At 32.8% G+C, this 23,876-nt stretch overlaps 1 protein-coding gene and 1 non-coding gene across 4 annotated transcripts; both read left to right on the forward strand.

Annotated features, from left to right (window-relative positions):
* Window positions 1-85: 85 nt before the first annotated feature.
* On the forward strand, window positions 86-23,152 carry LOC134237308 (bromodomain-containing protein 3-like). 3 transcript variants are annotated; one of them, XM_062719405.1, is made up of 24 exons: window positions 86-452; window positions 3,909-4,060; window positions 4,409-4,499; window positions 4,759-4,962; window positions 5,244-5,390; window positions 5,531-5,599; window positions 5,685-5,984; window positions 6,143-6,367; window positions 7,023-7,118; window positions 7,668-7,769; window positions 7,965-8,258; window positions 8,529-8,961; window positions 10,846-11,016; window positions 11,139-11,270; window positions 11,380-11,511; window positions 15,078-15,151; window positions 18,409-18,679; window positions 18,779-18,874; window positions 18,975-19,256; window positions 19,592-19,713; window positions 19,951-20,088; window positions 20,222-20,313; window positions 20,965-21,112; window positions 21,361-23,152. In XM_062719405.1, the coding sequence occupies exons 2-24, from the start codon at window positions 4,026-4,028 to the stop codon at window positions 21,424-21,426; spliced, it is 3,720 nt and encodes a 1,239-aa protein (XP_062575389.1). In that variant the 5' UTR covers window positions 86-452; window positions 3,909-4,025; the 3' UTR covers window positions 21,427-23,152. The 3 variants fall into 3 exon arrangements, with proteins under 3 accessions (XP_062575389.1, XP_062575388.1, XP_062575390.1); XM_062719404.1 differs by having other exon boundaries at window positions 86-443; XM_062719406.1 differs by having other exon boundaries at window positions 86-443; window positions 6,143-6,355.
* LOC134237337 (small nucleolar RNA SNORD10) lies at window positions 8,306-8,442 on the forward strand. The gene has a single exon (XR_009985812.1). It is a non-coding gene; the product is annotated as a small nucleolar RNA SNORD10 (small nucleolar RNA).
* Window positions 23,153-23,876: the final 724 nt, after the last annotated feature.

Raw genomic sequence — 23,876 nt, forward strand, 5'->3', positions numbered from 1 at the left:
TGTCCTTCTCGCACTCACAAGATCACATGACTGAAGTGGCCAATCAGTTTTCAATGCCTTGATCAACGTACGCAGGCAATCATTTGTGTTCCTGACGTCTAGTCAAAATGTTGCCTTGTAGATGGCTTACTTGCTAAAAATTACTCTGTAGACTTATTGATAAGTTTACTTATCTTGTAGGAATGTTATTGGAATGAAATATACAAAGGGAATTCAAGAAATGGTCTTATTTTAATTCTTCTCAAAGTCATGTGACACAAATTGACCAATCAAAATCTTCGATTTCACACAGAAGGTATATAAGCATTTCATTTGACCGAGATGGTCGTTCATGAATGAGATGAATATAATGATGCCCTACTGAATCATGTGGATAGAATGGACCTGAAGAACCATCCGACATTGCAACAGGTTCAGCAGTACACATCTATCTGCAGTTCAGGGTACTTAATGTAAATTTTTTGTTAAGAGGGTCAACTAGCATTATAAAATGTCTACAAAGTTAGGGAAAATAAACAATCCTATGTCCGCCATTGTAGCGACAGCGACGAACATGAATTGCATTGGATTTGCATCGTTTATTGCTGTATATTTGGCGCTTGATAAATGCAGTATATAAATGGTTTTAATCTAGATGCTTTCCGTCTCTTTTAAGTTGTAGTAGACGATAAGGGAAGTACTTTTGTATACCGCGTCGTTATTATGTAGATCGAATTTCGGTACTACGTCTTTGGTGCCTAGACTTTGAACTCGAAATAAAGAAATTGGACGTGGAAATTGTCTAATTTCTTTGTGTGTGTTCCATTATTCACATGGACTTTTTAAATTTACATTACACTGGAGAGTGCGATTGTAAACTCCTAAAGGACGCTTCCATGGAAAAGCGCCATTATGTATGTATCCGGAAGCACGTGAACAAAATGGCTTCAAGTGAGTCAGTGTCACATGAAATATTGCCATGTTTCATAAATTGAGCGTGTCGCCATGATTATAGAATTGGAATAGAGTTTTGTATGTAAATGACCCTTTTATCAAAATTGTAGGATTTGAGCAAATTTTCAACTATGATGATGGTAGTGTGGGGGTTGCTTCTAATAATTAGCCCTTGCATGGAACAGGTTGGGACCACTCGCCCAAATGGGATATAATAGGCCGTTTGGGATAGACTATCCCAAATGGGCTATAAATTTACAGTGCAAAAAATGAAAATTTTTATTTTGGATTTAAATATCATAAATCCGCATCAGGGCACCTAAATCTGAATAACTGTTGGTAAGCAAGTTTTTATGCAATCCTACGGTTTGTAAGATTGATCCCCAAGAAGTTGAGGAACTTCCGAGGGATCAATCACCTAAACAATGGCACTACAGAAAAACTTGTCAACCAAAAGTTATTCCTTTTTAAGTGTCCTGATGCGGATTTATAATATTTAAATCCAAAATAAAAATTTTCATTTTTTACACTGTAAATTTATAGCCCATTTAGGATATTCTATCCCAAACGGCCTATTATATCCCATTTAGGCGAGTGGTCCCAACCTGTGAAAACTATAGTACTACTCTTTTGCAGAGCAAATTGATAGATTTCGTTAATACATTTGTTAGAGAATTAAGACGTATATTTAACAATTCCTTTCATGTCATATTTCACCGATGATGTAGATGTATTGTTTGCACTGCAAAAGAGAAGTACCACAGTTACTGTAAAAGGGTATATCAGTGTTTTCCCTAAAAACCGGCTGACGGCCAAATTGACCGCTTCGATTGATAAAAATGCCGCCTAGAAATCAATATTTTTTGTAAGGTTAACATGGTTCTGTTCATTAACATCAACCCTTAGCCTGTACCAATCGATCTTTAACTCTTTACTTTAAAATGAAGGGAAAACACTGGTATATTCTACAATGGAAGGTTTCCAATTTACTAAACTTGAAATTCACAAGTTAGGAAAGTTATAAATAAAACAAGCTTTTTTCATTATTGTACATTTCATTGAACAGAACAATAAAGTATGACGCATGTGTTTTTGCCCCATCAATGGATGTAGTATTACTCTTTTGTAAACCCATTGAATTTTGTAAAACTGACTTGAAAGTAAAAGTATTATTTTCCATCATATCAATAAATAACATTCTGGAAAGAAGAATTCACTGTATTTTTATTAGTTTTCAATAAAGTATTAGGGGTGGATATCAGTACATGGTACCAATATCATAGTTATTTCAAAAATACTAGTAAATACTGTTTCATTTAACATTGGTCAAGATAACAGTGTACCGGTATCTTAATTTTTGAGACAACCAATTCCAGTCATGCTAAAATAGAATTTGCACAGTGAAAGAGTAGGCTAATTTATAAATGGATGCTTAGAGCATTGCTTGCTTTTGACTTCTGGTATTCAAGGTTAATCAATGTGTATATTAAAAAAAAAAAAAGTTAATTTAGTGAATAGTGATTTGATTTTATTAATAAAAACTTTAAAAAATGTAAATTAAAAAGGCAAAATGTCACAAAAATGTGATGTTCACACACGGCTTGACATTTACTTTTTTCCCTACTTGTCCATTAGGACGTGATTAAGATATTTACTTGTCCGAACTTCAACTTCACTTGTCTGAAAATTTTTCAATAAATATCTTATTCTTTCATTTTGAAAACAATTACTTAAATTAAAACATTATAAATGCTTGAATTGTCATTAATTTGTGTTGTTATTCATAAATAAGACAAACACAAATAAAGCAAAATTTTATCTAGACTTCTTGTCCTGGCAACAACATAAATGTTTGCAAATGAATCTTTTAATATCGATCAAATATATTCCAAACCGGCGAACATTGTAAGATCCATGCCTGCAATAGTATGGCTGCAATTCGTGAACATTGATCTCGATCAAGTGTGAACTTACATAGCGATTGATATCGGGATCGAAATTCGGGTTTATGTACTGCTTTTGATTTTATTTGATAAACTTTTCAATAGTTGTGTTTTTTTAATAATTATTACTTGAAGACTTCTTTACATAAAAAATCGCTTGTCCAATCGGAAAAGTGACCAGCAATATTCACTTGTCATTGGTACCGGACAAGCAGACAAGCGTTAATGTCGAGTCCTGGTTCATATATATCTATTCATTTTCCTATGTTTCGTTCTTTAGTGCAACCAAACAAAATGGGTCCCGGCCAACCAGGAAGGTTTTGTGTACTTGTGATTATGTATCTAGTCAAAACTAATTTGAAATTTGATTTATTTGTTCTGTTAATAATTTATTGAAATATTGAAATTTAAATGTTTATAAACTCATTTTACATTATTACATTGGAAGGTTGGAAAGTGAAAGCACATTTGTTATAAAATTAACTCTCATTTTCGCTCACCAAGGAATAGTATTATATCGTTAAACATACTGCATCATTTCAAACATACGGATATGGAATCGTACTGTAAAAGCGTATTGTTATAGTAACCTGATTGGTGGAAGATGCCTTGGGAATTTTAAATTTTTGTTAAGGAATTGGGAAGAATAAGCATCTTTTAGAATGAATAGGGGGAAAACTTCCAAAGAAATTGGTATATTTTCATGTCCAAGCTTTATTGTAATAAGAAATCTACTTCATTTGGACAGGCTGATGTAACTAAGGCAGAGGTAGAAAGCAATAGATAAATTTAAAGTCCCTAAAAGTTATAGGGAATATTGTACATGCCATGGAATATTGATTCAGCTCTTAAAAAGTAAACTGACAAGTGTAGCTCACTTGAGCATTTTGCATATATATATCTTCAATACAGTAAAACAAACTTGGCAACTTGTTGATCACCATATATTTAAAGCTAATGCTTGTACATCAGAAATTTGAGATTTATAAGTTTATATAAAAAACTTAAATTTATATTTATTCATCTTTTCAGATAAAAATCACTTTGTTTTCTCACCTTGCCATGTTGTGACCGAATGTGGCGTGGGATGTGCGGGGAATTCAGGTTTCCCGCAGGGAAAAGAACGTTCCTTGATCCAGATATACTTTGATGACTGGGACGACTATGCAAGCAGATATGACAAGGTATGCAAGTTTCAAACAATGAAAAAAAATTACTCAATTCTCAAGTGCCTAGAAATTTTTTAAAAAGCCACATGCCCATGGGCAAGTACTGACTGAGAATACATAATATGCTCAGTTTCAAAATTCACTTGCTCCCAAAAACGCAAAAATCCTGGCGTAATTTATACCACACATCTGCTTCCAACTTAACCTTATTCTGGACATCACGCTCCCATGATTTGTCTAAGACCATCATTTACTTGAAAACATTAATTCAAAGCTGAACTCCAGCAAAATAAAAAAAAAAGATTAAACAATTGTATATATTTTATATTTTTTTTATTATTGTGAATTCTTTCTATATTGAAGAGCTAGTGGTGACTCTGTGCAACAGAGTCCAGTTATGCAGAACTCCACAAATGAATATAATTTCCCCAGCGACTCGGAGTCACTCAAAATGGTAAGTGATTACATTGAACTCATGTCCCTTCTTAAAAAACATATAGTAAAATTGAACATGATTGTAATGCTTGCATTAAATTGATGCTTACCGGGAATTTCATTCCCTATTAGTTTAAAATAAATAATAAATTTAAAGGATATAAAGCAAATGACCAAGCAAAATCTTCTGTCCCTGGTACTTTTATCCAGGTTTGTTTTACTGTACCTGAACTGTTGTTAAAAGAGTACAAATTAATTATAAAGCTCTCTATTCCTAGAATGAGGACTCGGATGGTAACGATGACGTTTCTCCTTCTCCCTCTTGTCCTACTGGTGAACAGTCGAAGCCAAGTGATCGCCCTAAAGGTCGCAAAACAAATCAGCTCCAGTATTTGCAGAAAACGGTTCTTAAAGCTGTATGGAAACATCAGTATGCCTGGCCTTTTCATAAGCCTGTTGACATAAAAATTCTAAATTTGCCTGTAAGTTGTATACCACATGATTTGAGGTATTTGTAATATGTGTATTCAGATCAATGTGTTATTTATGTACTTTACATTAATACTCATTATCAGTAATATTTTGGAAGTAAAAGTAGATATAATTTATTTTCTGTAGAAGCATTGCATTGTGTATTGGTGTATGTTACCTGCACCATTCTTTTTACATTTCATTTTAGGATTTGTGTCATTATCTGTAGAACCATGTTAATAAATTCGATGACCTCTTGTCAGTCATTTCAGAATAATTTGTTATTTTTCAGGACTATTATGACATAATCAAGCAGCCAATGGATTTGGGAACAATTAAAGAAAGATTAGAAACAAATTACTACTACTCGGCTACTGAATGCATACAAGACTTTAACCAGATGTTTACAAATTGTTACATTTACAACAATCCAAAAGAGGTATGTTGTAATTGATAAATTGCACAACATATAAAAACGTATCATTACTGGATTGGGAAAAAATAGGTACAAAACAGTTCAGTAGAACAAGTGGATAAAAAATTAACAAAACCACTTCACATATATTGCTTTCGTTTCAGGACATTGTACTAATGGCTCAGGTGTTGGAGAAGCTTTTCCTGCAGAAAGTTGCACAAATGCCACCAGAGGTAAAAGAAATGTTTCTTAATGCATAACAAAAATGTTTTGTTCAGAATTTGGAAAGACATCACAGAGTGAAATTTTTCATTTCAGGAAAAAGAACTGAGTGCACCTCCTAAGAAAACTCCTAAAATTAAAGTGTCCACACCACGCAATATTAAGTCTGCTGTTACTACTTCAGTCCAGCAAGCCTCATCAAGTACTCCAAATTCTTTGACATCAACATCAGTGTTTGCACCCATCTCCTCCGAAGTCAATGCTCCATCCCCTGCAAATGTCTCAACCACTGCTTCAGTGTCAGAACCCGAGGCCAAAACAGCTATTGCCAGTAGTACGTCTACATTAGGAGCAATGATGGACCATAATGTAGTCCCTCCAGCTCAACCCACCAAAGTAAATTTCATTGTGTTATCTCGCAACAAGTAATTTTTGTGTCCTTGATTGGAAATTTTTTTTCTGTCCTCTTACAGTATCCTTCAGAAAGGCCCCTGTTTATCATCTTGTAAATACTGTATGTACATTGCATCTGACTGTCTTGGTCTTCATTGTAGACAAAGAGGGGTATTAAAAGGAAAGCAGACACCACTACACCGGTAGTTGTAACCTCTTCTCCTGGAGATCCACTCTATGAGCCTAGTCCCAAAGTAGAAAAGAAGATAATCAACTCTGTAAATACACCTGTCATGGCTGCAAAGATCCCAGCTGTTCGAAGGGAAAGCAATAGGAAAATCATTAAGCCAAAGAGAGATCTACCAGAAGAACAGGTAGGTGAAAAGGTATGTTCTTATTTTAGGCATGCTTACTGTTGTACCTTTAAAATGGCACCTACAAGAAATATTAATGAAATGGAATGAAATGCATGAAAAGATATTCTTTTTCTGAACAAGTACTTTACCAGGCCATGTAAATGCATGTTAGAATTGTCTCATAAACTAGTCTAAAAATCTGTTGCTTTTCTTGTGATGATTGTGAAATAATGAAATCTATTCTGAACCTCAGTGTGGCAGTGATACATGATGTAGTCATGTGTCACAATCACTGTAGGTGACATAAAAAACCATGGTAATCACAGGTATCAGTTATTGACGATCCCTGCTTCATGTCATGGAAACAATTCTATAGAACTAATGTATCCTTGCTAAAGGAATATGTGGTGATTTTTTTTATTTTAATATTCAGTTAATGAAAAAAATATTAACTGACTAAAGTTTTATGAAACTGAATGATAAATTTTGTTTCAAAACTGAGCCAAATCTGAAACATGGAATTCTGATAGGGCTATTTAGTTCACTATTGCATCATTGAGCATTGGCAAAAGGATCTGGTGCAAATATGATGATGTGTCGATGGTTAATCTATTTTCCATAGAAACATTCTAGCCCTAGATTTTAAATGGACATATTTTAACATGTACTTTAAAAAAATTTTCAGAGCCAGCATGGTGCGAAGAGTAAAAAGGGTAAAATGTCGGAGCAGCTGAAATACTGCAACAATTTAATCAAGGAGTTGTTTTCCAAAAAACATCAGGTTTGTTTTTGTTATACATGTATCAAGGATAGGTAAATCTTTATGCCTTCGTATATACAGAGGAAAAAGTTTTTGGTCTGTCCATCCGACTGTGATTATGTTGAATCTATCTGTCCACAAAAACTTGAACCTTGCACCTAAATTTGAATGATTGGTGCTAGGGATTTCATATTTCAACTGAATATTCCTTGTAACAAGACCTTTCCATTGATACCAATATTTTTTTGATTTCTTGACCATCTTTCAATGTGACCTACGTTAAAAAAAGTTAAACACCTGCTATAGTGAGTTGATTCTAAAGCTTTCATATTTTACAAGTATTCCTTGTGACAAGACATTTATTTTGGTATGAGTCTTTTTGAACTCATCCTTTGAGTTTGAACTAAATTTGAAAAGCTTAAACTGGTCTTGAATGGCAATGTGGGGGGCATTAATGTTTCACAAACCTTTTTTCTCCCTTCAAATTTTGATACATAGAAAGAAAAAAAAAGAAAAGAAATGAGATCGATGATTTTTTGAAGTTGTGTCTTTTTTTTTTTAAATCATCAGACATACGCCTGGCCATTTTACAAACCAGTGGATGCTGATGTATTGGGGCTTCATGATTATCATGACATCATCAAAAAGCCTATGGATTTGGGAACAATCAAAGTAAGTGAAACCAAGAAGATAATGGAATATTAAGTTTTGATACAATATGAATAATTCGAATATGGGGGATATAGTGAGTTGTTTATTTCTTGGATAGGCTGCATTGCAAATTGTCACCTTTTCCTTTTCAGCAGTACTTAATTTTGTTTTATACTATGAAGTTAACTATATTTGTTTTATTTGTATAATTGACAGAAAAAGATGGAAAACCGTGAATATAAGACAGCAGCTCAGTTTGCAGAGGACATGAGATTAATATTCACAAACTGCTATAGGTACAATCCTTCTGATAGTGATGTGGTCGTTATGGCACGTAAACTTCAGGATGTGTTCGAAGTGAAATATGCCACGATGCCTGAAGAGACTTTAGATGCAGGAAATGGCCTGGATGATAGTGATAGTGATATGTCTGATTTACCTGAGTCCGAGTCAGAGGATGAAGATAGTGAGGACGAGAGGGAACAAAAAATCAAGGACATTACTGAAACGGCAAGTATAACTTAGCTGTTGATAATAAACACTGGATAATCTCAAGTGTAAGATGATGAAAACATGCGTGTCATTTGACCCAGGTGTAACATTCATTTACTGCTAAGATTGTAATGTTTTATTGCAATTTGCTGTAGTCTTTGGATTGTGCTCTTGGTAAATGATTTCATTTTATTCTGATTACCATGTGAATATTTTCTTAATGTTGATTGTATGCTCAGGGTGTACATATAGGTAGTGATTGCTTATGACATCCCACTTCTTTTTCAGATAAAGAATTTACAAGAGCAGCTAGCAAAATTGACAGAAGAGCATATGCAAAAGTTAAAAATGAAAAAGGAACGCAAAGAAAGTAAGAAAGTGAAGAAAAAGAAGAAGGATAAACCAAGTGTGAAACCTGTTATAGGGGAGACAGAGACTCCTTCCTCAATGCCTGTCACTAGTGTTTCTTCTGTTGTGCCACACCCAGTGGACACTTCTAAACCGGCAAAAACGCCGAAAAACAAAGCAAATAAAAAATCTCCCTCAGAAACTAAGAAGAAAAGGACTACTAATAAAGGTGTAAAGAAAACAAAAAATTCTAATTTAATTGGACAACTGCCTACACAGCCTGTGCCCATGGACAGTGATGATGAAGACAATGCTAAACCAATGACATATGATGAAAAGAGACAATTAAGTTTGGATATTAATAAACTGCCAGGTAATTTGCAATCTGTTGATTTTTCTAAGATGATGAGTAAAAATATCAGTGAGATGATCAATGAAAGCTAATAATCATTGATTGATTAATGCCCCCTTCTTCTAGCAAAAAGAATTGCTTAATTCTGCTCTTAGTTTGAAAGTGGATTTTAAATGGGTTTTTTTCCCCGTCTTTTAAAAGTTTGAGTCATGACAATTTGAATGACTGGACTCGCAAAGCACAAGTTTATGTGTCTGAACCCACAAAGAGACCTCAAATTTTAGTTCACCTGAGCTAAGGTCAAATGAGCATTTCTGTTCACATCTAGTTTCCTCAAAGCTTGTACATTTCACCATTTCATTTTATGCTTCAAAATGCAATTTGTGCTGTCTCGTTACACATACTCTTTTACAATATTTGTCCATTGTCTGTAGCCTTCCTTTTGTTCGGGCACCAACAGCATAAACTTCTTGTTTCCCGCTTTCACAGAATTGGACTTTAAATTTTTTTTAAACATTTACTTTTGAAGTTCAGCCTTAATCTTCAAAGCTTTATCATTCCTGCAAACTTTTGATTTAGAGAACATTTTTCACTTCATGTTGAGATGCCAATACTTGCTGGTAGAGGACTGCAAAGTTAGACCTGTAGGTAGTACTTGGCACTTCTTACATTTTAATAGCAATGAGAAATATTTGTCTTGTTAGCACCCACTGCAACGTGGGACCCAAGTGTATTTTACATCCAAAGGATCGATCTCCCTGTCCCACAGTGGGATTCCAACCCCCCATGTAAGGATCAATTTCTCACTGTGAATTCACCATGCAGGTGAAGTCACAAGTAGAATTTGTTTTACTGATATTAATTACAAGGCCAGAAATAACATAAACCTGGCAATTAATTTATGAAAAATGAAAATAGTAATATCTGCAATACATGTCGTAAGTTTCAAAATATTAATTTATGAAAAATGAAAATAGTAATTTCTGCAATACATGTCATAAGTTTCAAAATAAAATGAAAAGAGATGATTAAATTATCAGACTTTCGGATAGTTATTGCATTTAATTGAAAATAATGGAGCTGTGGCCAACAAATCAAAATTGAAGTCAACCTTGAGGTGCCTGAATTGCTGCAGCCCAATTCTAACTTTAGAAAACCCACTGTACTCCCGCAGTCCTAACTTTAGGAAACCCACTTTACACCTGCATTTTGCAAGTTAAATTATGATTATATTGAACGATGAGTTCTTTTACTAAAAAAAAACTTCTCTGGTACTTGCTCTGATGTTGCTCTGGACTTCTGCCATGAAATTTTAAATTAGTTTAGACACTTTTATCAAAACCTTTTCGGTCAAGGTCAAAAAGTCATATTTTTCATGAACTAGAAAATACAAATTCCTCTTGAAGGTTTTTGAAATGAAGTTTTATAGCTTTACTCAACATGACTTTGAAAAGACCCTTATTTGATTTGAGGTCAAAAAACTTGGTCAGAAAAATACTTTTATAGCATAGTTTTTAGATGGTGGTCACAATGGGAACTGAAGCAGCAATAGCTTGCTTGCTCTCTTTTTCTCTTTCCACAATGAAACGCAAGGTCAGGGGTTTTTGTTTATCTATGTATTTTATCTTCACTTGTTCAGGTATCCCTCTTAGTCTTTTAAAATTAAAAGTTCTTACAGCAATAAATATTCAATATGTTGGCTGTCTGATGTATAATTAAGCACCAGTGTTTTTTAAATGGTTTTTATGAGGGTCATCAATGTATTATCTAAATGTACTGTTAAAAGATAGTTTTGAACTTGTTGATATGAGTTCATTAATGCAGTATGTTATACTAATAATGAATTGATGGCAATATGTTGTTTGAATTTTAATGAACAAGTGTTTTGTAATTTGAATTTTTTAGGTGACAAATTGGGTAGAGTTGTATATATTATTCAGTCAAGAGAGCCGTCCTTACGAGATTCAAATCCTGATGAAATAGAAATAGACTTTGAAACTCTCAAACCCTCAACACTAAGAGAACTTGAAAGTTATGTGATGTCATGCTTAAAGAAGAACAAAAGGAAACCATACAGTAAGCTATTGTAGACAAGTTACTTTTATTATAACCAGTGAGAAGTAAGAATGGGTGCATGTAATGTTTGATTGATATAGAACTATGTATAGTATGACAATAATAAATATTTATTATAACAGCAAGGAAAGATTCTGGAAAGTCAAGAGAAGAAGCTCAGAAAGAGAAGAAGCAGGAATTGAAGAAACAATTGGCAGATGTGAAAGCACAGTTAGGTGGTGGCACTACAAGTGCCAAGAAGCCTAACAAGAAAGGTAAAGTGCAGTGTTCCAATATCATAAAATCCATCTTCTGTTAGATAGATATGTATAGTGGTCTCATTTTGAGAAAGTTTTACATTCATCCCTGTTTGTACCTTTGTAGAAGAGAGTGGTACGGTTGATGTGGTGGGTGGCTCAAGTCGACTGAGTGGCAGCAGTAGTAGTTCATCAGGAAGTGACAGCAGCAGTTCTAGTGACTCTAGTAGCTCCTCAGACTCCAGTGATTCTGAGTCAGGTTAGTCTGATGGACACCAAAAGCATTTTATCATTTATTTTACCTCGCCATTATTCTTGGTGTTCAGAGAATGTTGGGCAGATATCAAAGGTGGATCTGAACAATTCTCCAGTGATTTTCTATGGGTCAAGAAATCCAAATTCCAGATGCATTATAAGAAACTTGTTGTTTGTATTGTCTTATTACTTGCCAAAGAGTGCAGAATGTGTTACTTTTATTGAGGCCAGCCAAATAGGTTGTACACAGCTGGTACTCTTTACAGTACAATATTGTAAGAGCCATATGAACATTTTTTTTAATACTTGCATAATTTCTCATTTGTTTTAAGTTTATGGTGCTTGTTATGTATTAATCTTCATTCAACATCCTGAATACATGAGTATGGAAAGATTTTTCATTCATCTTTGAGTGCAAGCTGAACAAAACAATCACTTTGTGTCCGATAAAAAAAAATCACCTATGATATTTGAATGTGATGCAAAAGTTTTTATTTATGTGTGATAAAAGTAGCATGTTATTGTTCAATCATGTATGAATTACAAAATTACCAATTATTGATATAGGGAGACAGTATTAAAGTTGGTCCTTGAATAACCCCTGAACATTCCATTGCTACTTTGACGCAATTTTCAATCTGACATTTTCTAAAAATGTTTTTGTAAATTAAAATATATAAATGGCATTTAACTTGTGTAGAGACGAGGCAAAACCAAAATTTCAATCTTATTTGATGCAACATGGCATTGAAATTGTTGAGTTCCGAGCAAGTTTATTTTATTGTTTTCTGTTATTATACAATGTTTTTAATGACTACCCAGTAACTAAAGGAATATTTATTGTAATGAGAAATTGGAAGAAAAACATTTCTTAGTTAACACGAAAGAAATAATTTAAATATAAAGTTTGAAATTAAATGCCACATAATGAGCTGGCCTCTAAACACAATGCACTCCAAGGTTTTAAGTAATGTTTAAACTTTTTCCATAATTTATTCAAGATTACTTTTTTGCATGAAAGATTTTTATTAAGATTACTAAAGCAACAGCAAATTGTAGTGATTTATTAGATTATGTATCAATATATATACTTATTGTCACGAAATATTTTATAACTTGTGCTGTGCTCATTTTTTTAAATTCATTTTCTACAAGTAATTGTACATATGTGAGAATTATAGCTGGTAAACAGTTTTGTATGTATTTTTTATTTTGTAGTAGCTGAGGCAATTTTTTTTCCATTTCTGTACATACAAAGAATTTGGCTTACCTCATACATGTCATGTAGATCTCTAAAACTGTCAATAAAGTATGAAAACACTCATGTACTGATATTTTTTTCATAGCTGTGCCTCTTTACGTAACATATTCTGCACTCAGTAGGCTTTAGTTTGGCAACTGTTGTTTCTTTTATTTGTCATTTTGAAATGAATTGTTGATTGGTTGAATGTGAAGCAGGTGTAGAGGTGTTGTACTAGAGGTATTGAGTGCAGAGGAGTTCAGGTAAAGAGACACAGCCTATATATGGAGGAAGGAGGAAAAGAATGGCAAGGTCTGCCAGGTGATGGCCATAGAATATCAAGGCCTGAATTTTGAGATTTCATACAAGGATAATGAACAAATGCAAGTAAATGAGTCTGTCCCAGTATTTGGTGTGATATGGATCAAGTATCCTATTACATGTAATTTTAAAAACATGGAAAAATGGCATGCAAATGTATTGGTTGAAAGGCAAGATTTGGCTAAATTGCTGTTTTCATATGGTTTAAATTGACAGAGTAAGTATGATGGTGAGTTTAGTCTGAAAATTGTACACAAAGCCATGGTTTTCTGGAGCAAAAATTATCTGAATGTTTGGAAGGTGAATTTTACGGAAAGGGAGTTGATGGACTTCAAAAAGTAATATTCTTCCCACTGTGTTAGTCTTTAAAAGACAAAAGTATCTTCAGATTTAAAAAAAAAATAAAAAAAATGCATATATCCAGAGGTAAAGTGGTAGATGGCATTTAAATCAATTTTTGTCATATTTTAGAAAGAAGCCATTAAAAAAAAACAACAAAGAACAATCAAACCAAAAAAAAACACCATTGGATTATAGGAATTATGATCCTTATCTTCTTTTTCAAATACATTGAATCTGTGATAAAAAAAAATTGAACAGTGGAGGAAGAAGTAATGAATTAGACAGTATTGAATAAGAATTTCACTGTCATTGATTTGCATGGTACTTGATATATACTGTAGAAGTACTTTTTTCTGTGTGGTATTAATTTACGCTATGTACGGGGTTACAAATTTTCCGCGGAAATTTGTCCAAGCATACTTAATATATATGTAAGGCATATATATAGTGACAGTCTAAGAAATCCGGGTTATTTTCTACCCGTGGATTAAACTGGAATTGAGATTCCGCGGAATTATGACCCCATGGAAAAAAGTATGTTTACAGTAATCAAAAGCAGGGGATGTCTTTGATTTACGAAAATTCTGTAGTCTTTTTAAGCTCCCTGAAGCTTTTTCTGCCTACTTTTGGCCACATGTCTGACTTAAACTTGCACATTTTGACTTCTCATTAGCACTGGTCCAATTTTAAACAAAGTAATTTGGGTAAATTTGATTCTAAATTGTTCAAACAAAGGTTCATGCCCGTATCCTTAGGGAGATGATAAAAAAGGGGTAAAGGAGGTTAGTTCATAGCAAAATCATGAGAACCAGTCCGGAACCACTAGGTAAGAAAAGTGGAAGCTTTCTGTGGTAGTGTAGGTTCCAAATTGTTCAAATCATGATGTTTCACATGGATATGTTTAAAAATCTTCAGTAAAAATTTTTCACTGGTGGGCATGGGATGCTTACTTCTCCATGGCATCTGATCCCACATCTGATGGTTTATATGCTGCTCCAAAGTTTGTTTTGTTAAATGGTCATTTGAGCAATGCACGTATACAAGAACAAAAAGAGGTCTTTCCTTCTATAAATTGTAAAAAAAAAAATTTAAAGTAAATTCTCAATAGATAATATCTACGTGCTTGAGAAAAACTTTAAATAGCTGAAGATTGAAAGAAAAAGTTTTCAACTGTAGGATATCCATTTAAGGAGAGAAGTTTTGGCTTAAATATCATAATCTTAAAACTAAGCAGTAAAAAACAAGGGTTAAGAATATATTACATGTATACCTCTGGGTAACTTCTTTAGAAGAAATGGTCTGGAGAGGCATGCTCAGTTACATTATTGCTATCAAGTGTAGACATGCAGGTTAATTTTGAGAGGACATTTTCAAGAATTGCATTTTACATTGTTGCAGTGCTTATTACAGACAATGAGATTATTTGTCAGGATACTTTATACTAAAACATGGTAGTAGTGAATGTCTAGGGACATACGGAAATACCTTGCTAAATGTAACAAGTGAATTAGTCCCACTAAAAGTTGGTGAATGTGGTATAGGTGGAAACACATTTACATCATGAAGTGGTGTTTGCTGTAGCTATGTCTAATTTAGAAGAGAGAACAGATGTAGTTAAAAAGGACTTGTGAACGAGAAGTGGTGCTTATTTAGAAGTTTTATTTCAGGATCACCAGATAAAAAGACCAAAGGAAAGAAAAACCAAAAACTCAAATCCCCAGAGAAGGGACAAGGAGCAAAGGTAGTGAACACTGAAAAGATAACTATTTTCTGATCTAGTTGATTTGTGAAACAAGCACTCAAAAATATACAGACTAAGAATATTAAAAACGAGATCAAGGATTGGGGAAATCTTTATGATCCAAGTTAAAAAGTTTATTTTGTTTCATGTTAAGGTTACTTTCACATTGGAATATTATTGGTAAATTTTATTATGTTTTGTGTAATAGAATTCCCAGTTACTGTATATCTGCTCCCCTCTGAGTCAGATATTTTTTTTGTTTAATTTTGGTTCAAATCTTTTTGTCGGACTTGAATGCAATTATTAGAAAATTTTATTCAAAGATCAAAGTGATATTATACCCCAAAATTTACTTTGCAAGTAATGCAACCCAGGTGAATGCTGATAGAATATTCATCTGACGTCAATAGATTATGGCAAAATACTTTACTGTGGTATAAGCAAGTTTGTGTTAAATTTTTTAAAATCTTTTAAAAAATGCAACTGACCTTTTGGTGAACCACCTTGTAGGCGAGTATATACTGTGTGCAATGTAGAATTTGAATGCTAAAGCCCAAATTTACCACAAGATGAGTGTTAAGAGGCAGTCCACCGAAAAACCAGGCAGTATTGTATGAATAGGCGGCACATCGAATGTGATAAATTTTTGGTATTTTATGAAAAACGATATCAAAGTAGTCCAAAAGGAATAATGTAACTGAAGATTTGTTTGAAAATTGCTTATTTAGTAAAATATCCTTTTGTTTTGTGTTTTTGAATTCCCCTATATAAACCATTGAAAGTAGGTAAGAAACAAAGAGCTGTAATTTCTAATACAATTTTAATTGGACTATAATTCACACTTAAATAAATCTAGAAATATTTCATCTTTTTGTTTAAAAAATAAAATCATTGGGAAAAACACTTTTAATAGAAGTTTTCTGGCAAAATATATAGACGTTTTAATGAAAATTTGCGATGCAAGAGTTATCTCCCGTGGCATCGGTAAATCTGCTAAACATTTTCATCGGAATCCCAGTGAAATATTTAGAATCGAAACACTAAAGAAAATTATTAAACAAAAAATAAATAATTTATTTTCAAAATATAATTCATTTTCGCCTCAAAACATAATATTTAGATTAAAATTGGCTAGAATATTCAGGTTAAATCCACGTTTCCATTGATGTATCAGTGACGTCATAATATTGCGTCACAATGAAATAGTTACAAGTTTTCCAGAGAAGTTCGTAAATTCTTTACGTAAAATGTAAAGAAAAATATTTTTTTAAAAATGATTTCTCTTTTTCTGTTTAATTACTCTTCAGAGTGCATTATACTGAATGTTAAATAATATTTTAATATCAAAATGTAATTTACAAAGTACAAGGGCGGCGTCTCAGCAAGATGACGTTTTGTAATTTTACCGTAATTTTATACATGTCTGAGAACTAATTTTTTAAAAATAATTTACCAGGATATGCGTTAAAATAATTAATGAAGTGGTTATAATGAACATTTCTTATAAAATTGGGAATCAATGATGAATGTTTTAGATTTACGCAACATTTAATTCAACGAAGTTGGTACTAGATGTAAAAACTAAAACATTTATCTATGCAATCAAATCAAAATAAACGATCTACAGTACGATTAAAAATGAAAAAAAAAATGAAAAATAAGTTATAAAATATATTTATTCAGTTAAATTCACTGTCGAACTCCCGACTATAATTTGGCTCTATAACGAAAGGTGGTTTACTAAAACATTTGTTTTTTTGTGTGTTTTTTTTTAAATTTATTTTTATTCGGCGATTGAAACAATCACACGCTTATATTTAATATGGAGTATAAACCTGTGACTTGTTGACCAATACTAAAATGTTTTCACGTTCATGAAACCATTTTTTAAAAATAATGATGCAATGACCCCGGCCCGTACCCCCCTTCCGCTTGCGATTTATCGGCTGTTGAATAAGTACACTATACATGAAAGAACTTAATTTCTTATTTATGTAAAATAAATTTTGTAAAAGAGGAAAAGGCTTTACAGATGACAGTTAAGAAAAAACTTGGATAAAGACGAGACTGTACACATAAATATATTTCTTGCATTTAGGCAATTTTAATTTCGCTACTGATAGAATTTACTATTTAATTCCTGAGACAAATAAAAAAGAAAGTTTACTTGAAAATAAGATGAATAATGAAGCTAGAAAGTTGTCTGCTCTGGTTGTTGCATAATGCATGCACAAATACTTTTTTTTAAAATACCTAGTATCTATTAAGAAATCAATCAGATCAGATGTTTTACATGTAATCTTCATGTAAGTAAAAGACATTGGTAATTTAAATAATACATACATTTGAATATATCGTTACACTCATTTAAAAACAGTAAACTGACTGAAAAGAAATAACAGACAAGCATTTTTTTCTGATAAATTAACATGAAGAGCAAAATTTAGGAAATTTTTCAAAATTTACGGTAAAAACCGATCCCGATTGACATAAAACCGATCCCGATCGAAAATAATGCAAAATTAATAAATGTATCAAACTAAAGGCACCTGCCACCTATATAATATGTTAAAAAAATAAATCAAGTAATTTCTTCATCATATTACAACAAAAGAGCCAAATTTGACATTGCTATTTTAGTATTTTCTTCTTTATACAATTCCGGTCGGGATCGGTTTCACTTGTGAAAACTATAAAAAAATAAGTAAATTTGACTCCTTTTATTTCTTTCAAAATACCTTATCCCAATGATTTTATTGAATGACCAAAAAGTTTGTACTTTGTTTTCATAAAAATATAAGTAAACAAATATGGCCATGTATTGTATTGGGTTTTTCAACGTAATTAAAATTGGATACTGAATTTAAACATATACTTGCTAAACTCAAATTTGGACCAGATAATTTTTTCTAAAGAAGTATAAATTGGAGTCTTATTCATTCATAAAATTAAAGATAAAAGTCTGTTCTATAAATAATATTCATCGGCACATCCACCTCTGGAGTATCTGTTACATATAAAACAAAATAAAAAGGTAGTATTTTTTATACACTCATGTTGACCTTTTTGCACTTAAAAATAAGCATTTACCAAAACTAAGACTAGAAGAGCACTATAAAATTTTTTGATGTTGTCATGTGTAAACACTTGCTTTAATAAGTCTACATGCAAAAAATAATTAAAATCCATGACATGCGATGTGCCACCCATTGCCTGGTTTTTCGGTGGACTGCCTCTTAAATTCTCAATGTTTACAGGTAACCCCTGGAAGCCTTGCTATGTCACCACCCATGAAAATTCATATAGGAGGTAGCAACACAGTGATGGTGTCTCCACAGCCACAATTGCAGTCTCCTCCACCACTTGTTCACAATGCTTCACTTTACTCGGGTCAGCCAATGATGCCTACTGCACCACTCACTTCTCAACCTCCTCCACTTTTACATAGCACTCAAACAACGGGTACAGTCCTTCCCAGCATCAACAGTCTGCCAACGTCGGTCATTCAACCCAATATGGCTGCAATGGGTAAATAAGATTTTATTACCGGTAGAATTTTTTTCCTAAACTTGTTTGATTACAATTTTTATCATAGATGTATTCTAGAACCTAAGTTTTCTGTTGCAGAGATGCCCACAGTACGTCCAATGACTCATTCACTTCCACAACAACCTAGTCGACCTATTGCCATGGCAACAGCAAAACCGGTTGCTAAAACTACCAGTAAGACTTTTTAAAAACATTCAAGTGCCTGTATTTATCAGATATGGTTTTATATTAAAAATACACTCTTAATTTTAATCTGTTGATTTCTGTGTTACAGTTCCAGCTGTTAATCCTCCTCCAAATATAGTCAGCAAGCCGGCAGTAATGGCAGTCTCTCCCCCTATGTCTACACTCTCACCCCAGGAGCAGAAATATTATCCAGATGCCAGACCAATTTCACCTCCACTGGGAATGTCATTGCCAACCAATCCTGTTGTCATAGATAGACCGAAAGATCCGGGAGCGACCAAGTTCTTCATCAGTGATGATGATTCTAGCAATAGTCCCAAAACAAGTCCATCAAAATCTGCACCCCCAGCTCCTCCTGGGGCCACAGTCTGTGAGTGATGCACTTCACATTAACCAATAGTGTTTTACTGATTTGTCTTCTGTTGCACTGAAAATTTGCAGTAAGGTGTCTGTCTGTGAAGCATTGAATAATTTGTGAAATTCAACCTGCTTCCCCTTTCACAGATTTTGTTTTGAAGTTAAAAATTACTTGTACATTGATATGTGTGTGAGTCTTGAAGGACTTCATGTGTTTATCAGTAAATTTAATCAAGGCAATAATGTTCATTTGAAAAAAAGAAAAAATGTATCTGTGCTATACATGTTGCTTGAAGGTGTACATGTATGATTGAAATCTTTAATGTCAGTTTTCTGTTTACTAAACAGCTGCCAGTGGGGTTGGTGTGTCATTTGGAGTTGGAGGACCAAGTCAGATGGGTCAGCATCAGATGAATGATGTGCACAAGAAACCTGAACTAAGCAAAAGTCTCACCCAGCAAGTCAAAAAGGTACTTTTATTTGGGGGCTGATTTCAATAAACAACACTTTTGTTTAAGAAATAATTCCTGTGTATGCAGCTAGGTTAAGGACTCCCATAGGTACATGTATATCAGCCTATGCAGAACTTTGGGAAATGGATTATAACGTCACGGTAAAACTGTACAAATAAATCTTGGAACATGATAATTAAGTTGAACAAAGTGATACCACTGATATTTACTAAAAACTCCATTTCACTGTTACAGCAGGATGGTGTAAAGATGAAGAATGCAGCCTCATGGTCAAGTCTAGCTGCTGGTGGTGGATCAAGTTCTGTGAAAAAGTCCAATGCTATGCAGACATTTGAACTCTACCGAAAGCAAGCCAAAGAAAAAGAAGAAAGGGTATAAGGAGTATTTGTTTTACGAAAATATTAGAATAAATAAATAATTCAATAATATAAGTACATGTATCTTAATAAATAATTATATAATTTTTTAAAATTTAAATTAAATTTAAAACTCTACTTTTAATCAGGAAAAGGCTATTAAGATCCAAGAAGAACAAAGAAAGATTTATAAAGAAACCATGGAAAGAGAGAGGCAAAGAGAAGAAAGAGAAAAATTCAGGTGAGGTTCTATCATCTATGTTCTTGATAGTTGCTCTCTGCTTGCTATACATACTCTGTACTCTATACTTGTTCACAATGTTAAGTAGTAATAGTACTCGGCTGTAGGGATGTGCGATTTTATCGGTATACCGGTATATCGCGATTTTTTTGTTGTGTGATACATATCGTGATACAGAGACCTAAATACCGGTCTTTAGGTACATATTATAAGGTTCAGAAATTATTCATTTATTTGTTCAGTCTTTCAAATTACAATTACAGAAAGTATAAAAAAAAAATGTTGTAAAAAGTGAAAAGAATGGCATCTAACCGTCCAAACATAATTGATTTTATATACATAAAAATTTCAAGAAAGTAAAATTTTGTTTTTCTAGAATATTTTTTAGAAAAATAATGACTTTTCTTTTTTCATATAAAATCATTGTAAAAACTGCTTTTAAAAATATCATGATATTATTGTGATATTGTGGGAAAAAATCGTGATATATAGCGATACAAAATTTTTGGCAATACCCATGCCTACTCGGCAGTTACCTTGAGAAATATTTTAAAAAGTTTATAAACTTAAAAAATATCTTTAGAAAAGATGCAGTAGTTTAATGCATGGCTGACCATTTCATGAGTGTTTTTCCTTTTTTCCATGTTTTAGGGAGCGAGAAGAAGAGGAAGCTTTAGAAATGGCAAGAAGAGCTCAACAAGAGCAGGAACGGAGAAAACAACAAATAGAAGCCGAGAAATTGGCAGCTGCAAAGGAGAGGGAGCGAAAGAAGGAGCAGGAAAGGCGCAAACGGGAAGCGGTGTGTATCAATGTTGTTTCTGTGAAAGAAAACCTGGCTTTGAAATTTCAACAGTGCTGTACATAATAAGTTGGCAATGTGTTTGCTTAATTAAATTGTTCATAGGTCCACTTCATGTTCATTTAAAATTTTTTCTTTGATCGCAATATCAATGATTTCACTTTTATAGCATGGATAATAGATCTGAGGAAGTATCTAACATTATTTCATATAAAAACTTCAATTAATCATACATGTATATTTTACAGATGGCACACAAGATCGATATGAATGCACAAAGTGAAATGATGGCTGCTTTTGAAGAGACAATGTAAAGAACAAATTGGGAACCTTCTGATTATTCATGAATTTTCACATTATCATCCAAGTCCTGTTGTGCAATGAGAGCCAGTCACGCCAGTTACTCAATTCCAAAGCAAGCCAATGTATTGTGGTTGTAAATGTAGTCAAGTGGAATGCAGAAGTTATATATATATATATTTTGCATGCTAGTATTTGGCAGGACAAAATACTTTGACCCCAGTATTGGTTGTAAATATATTACATATGTTTCCAATTCTGTGCTGGTTCATAGATATTTCAATGTTTTAAATATTGCTAGACTATTTATTTCACATCAGATCTTGGTGTGTTACTTACAATGTATCTCCTTGTAAACAAAGTTTTTGTTGTTCAACAACATTATATAGATGCTTATTCACAGCCTTCTTTTTTTCCTCCATCATTCATTACATTATTCAAATGCATTTTAATTACATTCTCTCGAAGGTGACCACATTTGTCTTGTATAATTTTCAGCATGCATAATAAGTCACCTTTTTTTTTTTTTTAAACATTTTTTTTCTTTGCAATCACTATAGTTGTGTAGCTGGAGCAAAAAAATGTGCAGCCCAGTACAAAATGTTTGTGTGCAATCTTCATGATATCAAAATACCAAGTTAATTTCCAAAATGTTTGAAGTGAGAGGGTGCTATATTTTATTATGTTAGATTAGCAAGATTATAAAGATTTGCAAATAAAGTATATATTTTAAGTGATAAAGTCTTGTGTATGAATAATGTAATTATTATGAAAGTGTATTTTAATGACAGATTTAAAAGCTGAATACTGTGTTTTAATTTACTGTATTGGATATGCGTTGTACTTTTTTTTCAAAACACGGTGCATATTAGCATTCTGGAAACTTCATATATAATTTTTTCCAGATGTAATGTTTAACATTGTTTTAACTTGAATAGTCACACTGATTTGATTTGATTTTGCAAAAGAAAAAAAATACTATACAATGCCTTTTCCATTAAAAAGAAAATGTTGCCAAAAAAAAAACTATAATGGATTATCTTTTGTTGACAGTAATTTATTCAGTAGTTGTGTGTTGGTGTAAATGGATGTGTTGCAGTGGATCATTCGGTGTTTGTACATATCATTGTAACTTCATTGATCTTCGTGCTTAAAGATTTCTCATTCTGTACTTAGACATTTTTTTATATGATCCGTAATTGTACTGTTTATGTGGTTTATATAAACTTCATCAGCTTTTTTGTAGTCAAACATGTGTTGTAAACATGTACAGAACCTTGTGTGTTAACTTCTTTGTTGAAAAGATTAATGAACAGGGGTCTCATGATTCATTCATTCCCAGTTATCTTCCAATTCACAATGATTTTTATTTCAAATTTATATCTTAACATTTTTCAGCAAATTCCTATATCTTTCTTCAAGAAATAAATAAGATAATAAAAAGAGAGTAAAATAGAAATCAGAAAAAAAACCTACTAAATAAATAATATATTGTATTTACCTGAGACTGAGAGTAGTATTTACAGTATATCAGAAAATAGGGAAACTATCTCAGTTGCTGAGCATTATTTCTTTAATAGTTGACCTTAGAATTTCCAGATATCAAACATAAATGAAACAATCAATTGATCATCATTCTTCACTAATTCCTTGCTTACTATGTACATGTATGATGACTATCATTTTTGTTATGTGGTACATGTATGTACAACTAAATAAAGATGGCAACATGACCAGTAATTTCTTTCTTTTCTTGTTATTAGCTCACCTGAGCTGAAAGTTGATATGATTTTTTCTGATCACCTGTTGTCTGTGTGTTCATCTGTAAACTTTTCACATTTCAACTTCTCGAGAACCACTAGGGTAATTTTATAACTGTAATTGGTACAAAGCATCCTCAGGTGAAGGGAATTTTAAATTAACAGAGAAAGGGCCAAACCCCCTTATAAGGGTAGTAATCAAGAAAAGACAAAAACCTTCTCAAGAACCATTTGGCCAGAAAAACAGAAACTTGTGTGAAAGCATCCTAGGGTAGTAAAGACTAAAATTTTGTAAATCATGATCCTTAAGGGTGGAGCCACAATACTGAATACAAGTTTCATATGGAAATATTACAGAATTCTATTTTTAAAATCTTGCTCTCAAGAACCACTGGACCATAAAAGCTGAAACTTGTGTGAAAGAATACTGGGGTAGTGTAGATTCTAAATTGTTATAAATAAAGTGTTTTCCATATGTGTGTCACTGTCTCTTTGGAAAAATGGGTTGGTACATTTACTGTACTGGCACATACCTTTTTATGCCATATATATACAGCAACATATTTTCCACAGAAATTTGTCCCATCATACTTAATGTACATTTAAGGTATATAATGAGTCTAAAATCTCCATGTAATTTTCTACCTGCAGATTAAACAGAAATACTGATTCCACGGAATTATGACCCTGTGGAAAAAGTGTGG

The sequence above is a fragment of the Saccostrea cucullata genome, unplaced genomic scaffold (assembly GCF_032062105.1).
Source record: "Saccostrea cucullata isolate Sc308-1 unplaced genomic scaffold, CSIRO_AGI_Scuc_v1 ctg16, whole genome shotgun sequence".
NCBI lineage: Eukaryota > Metazoa > Mollusca > Bivalvia > Ostreida > Ostreidae > Saccostrea > Saccostrea cuccullata.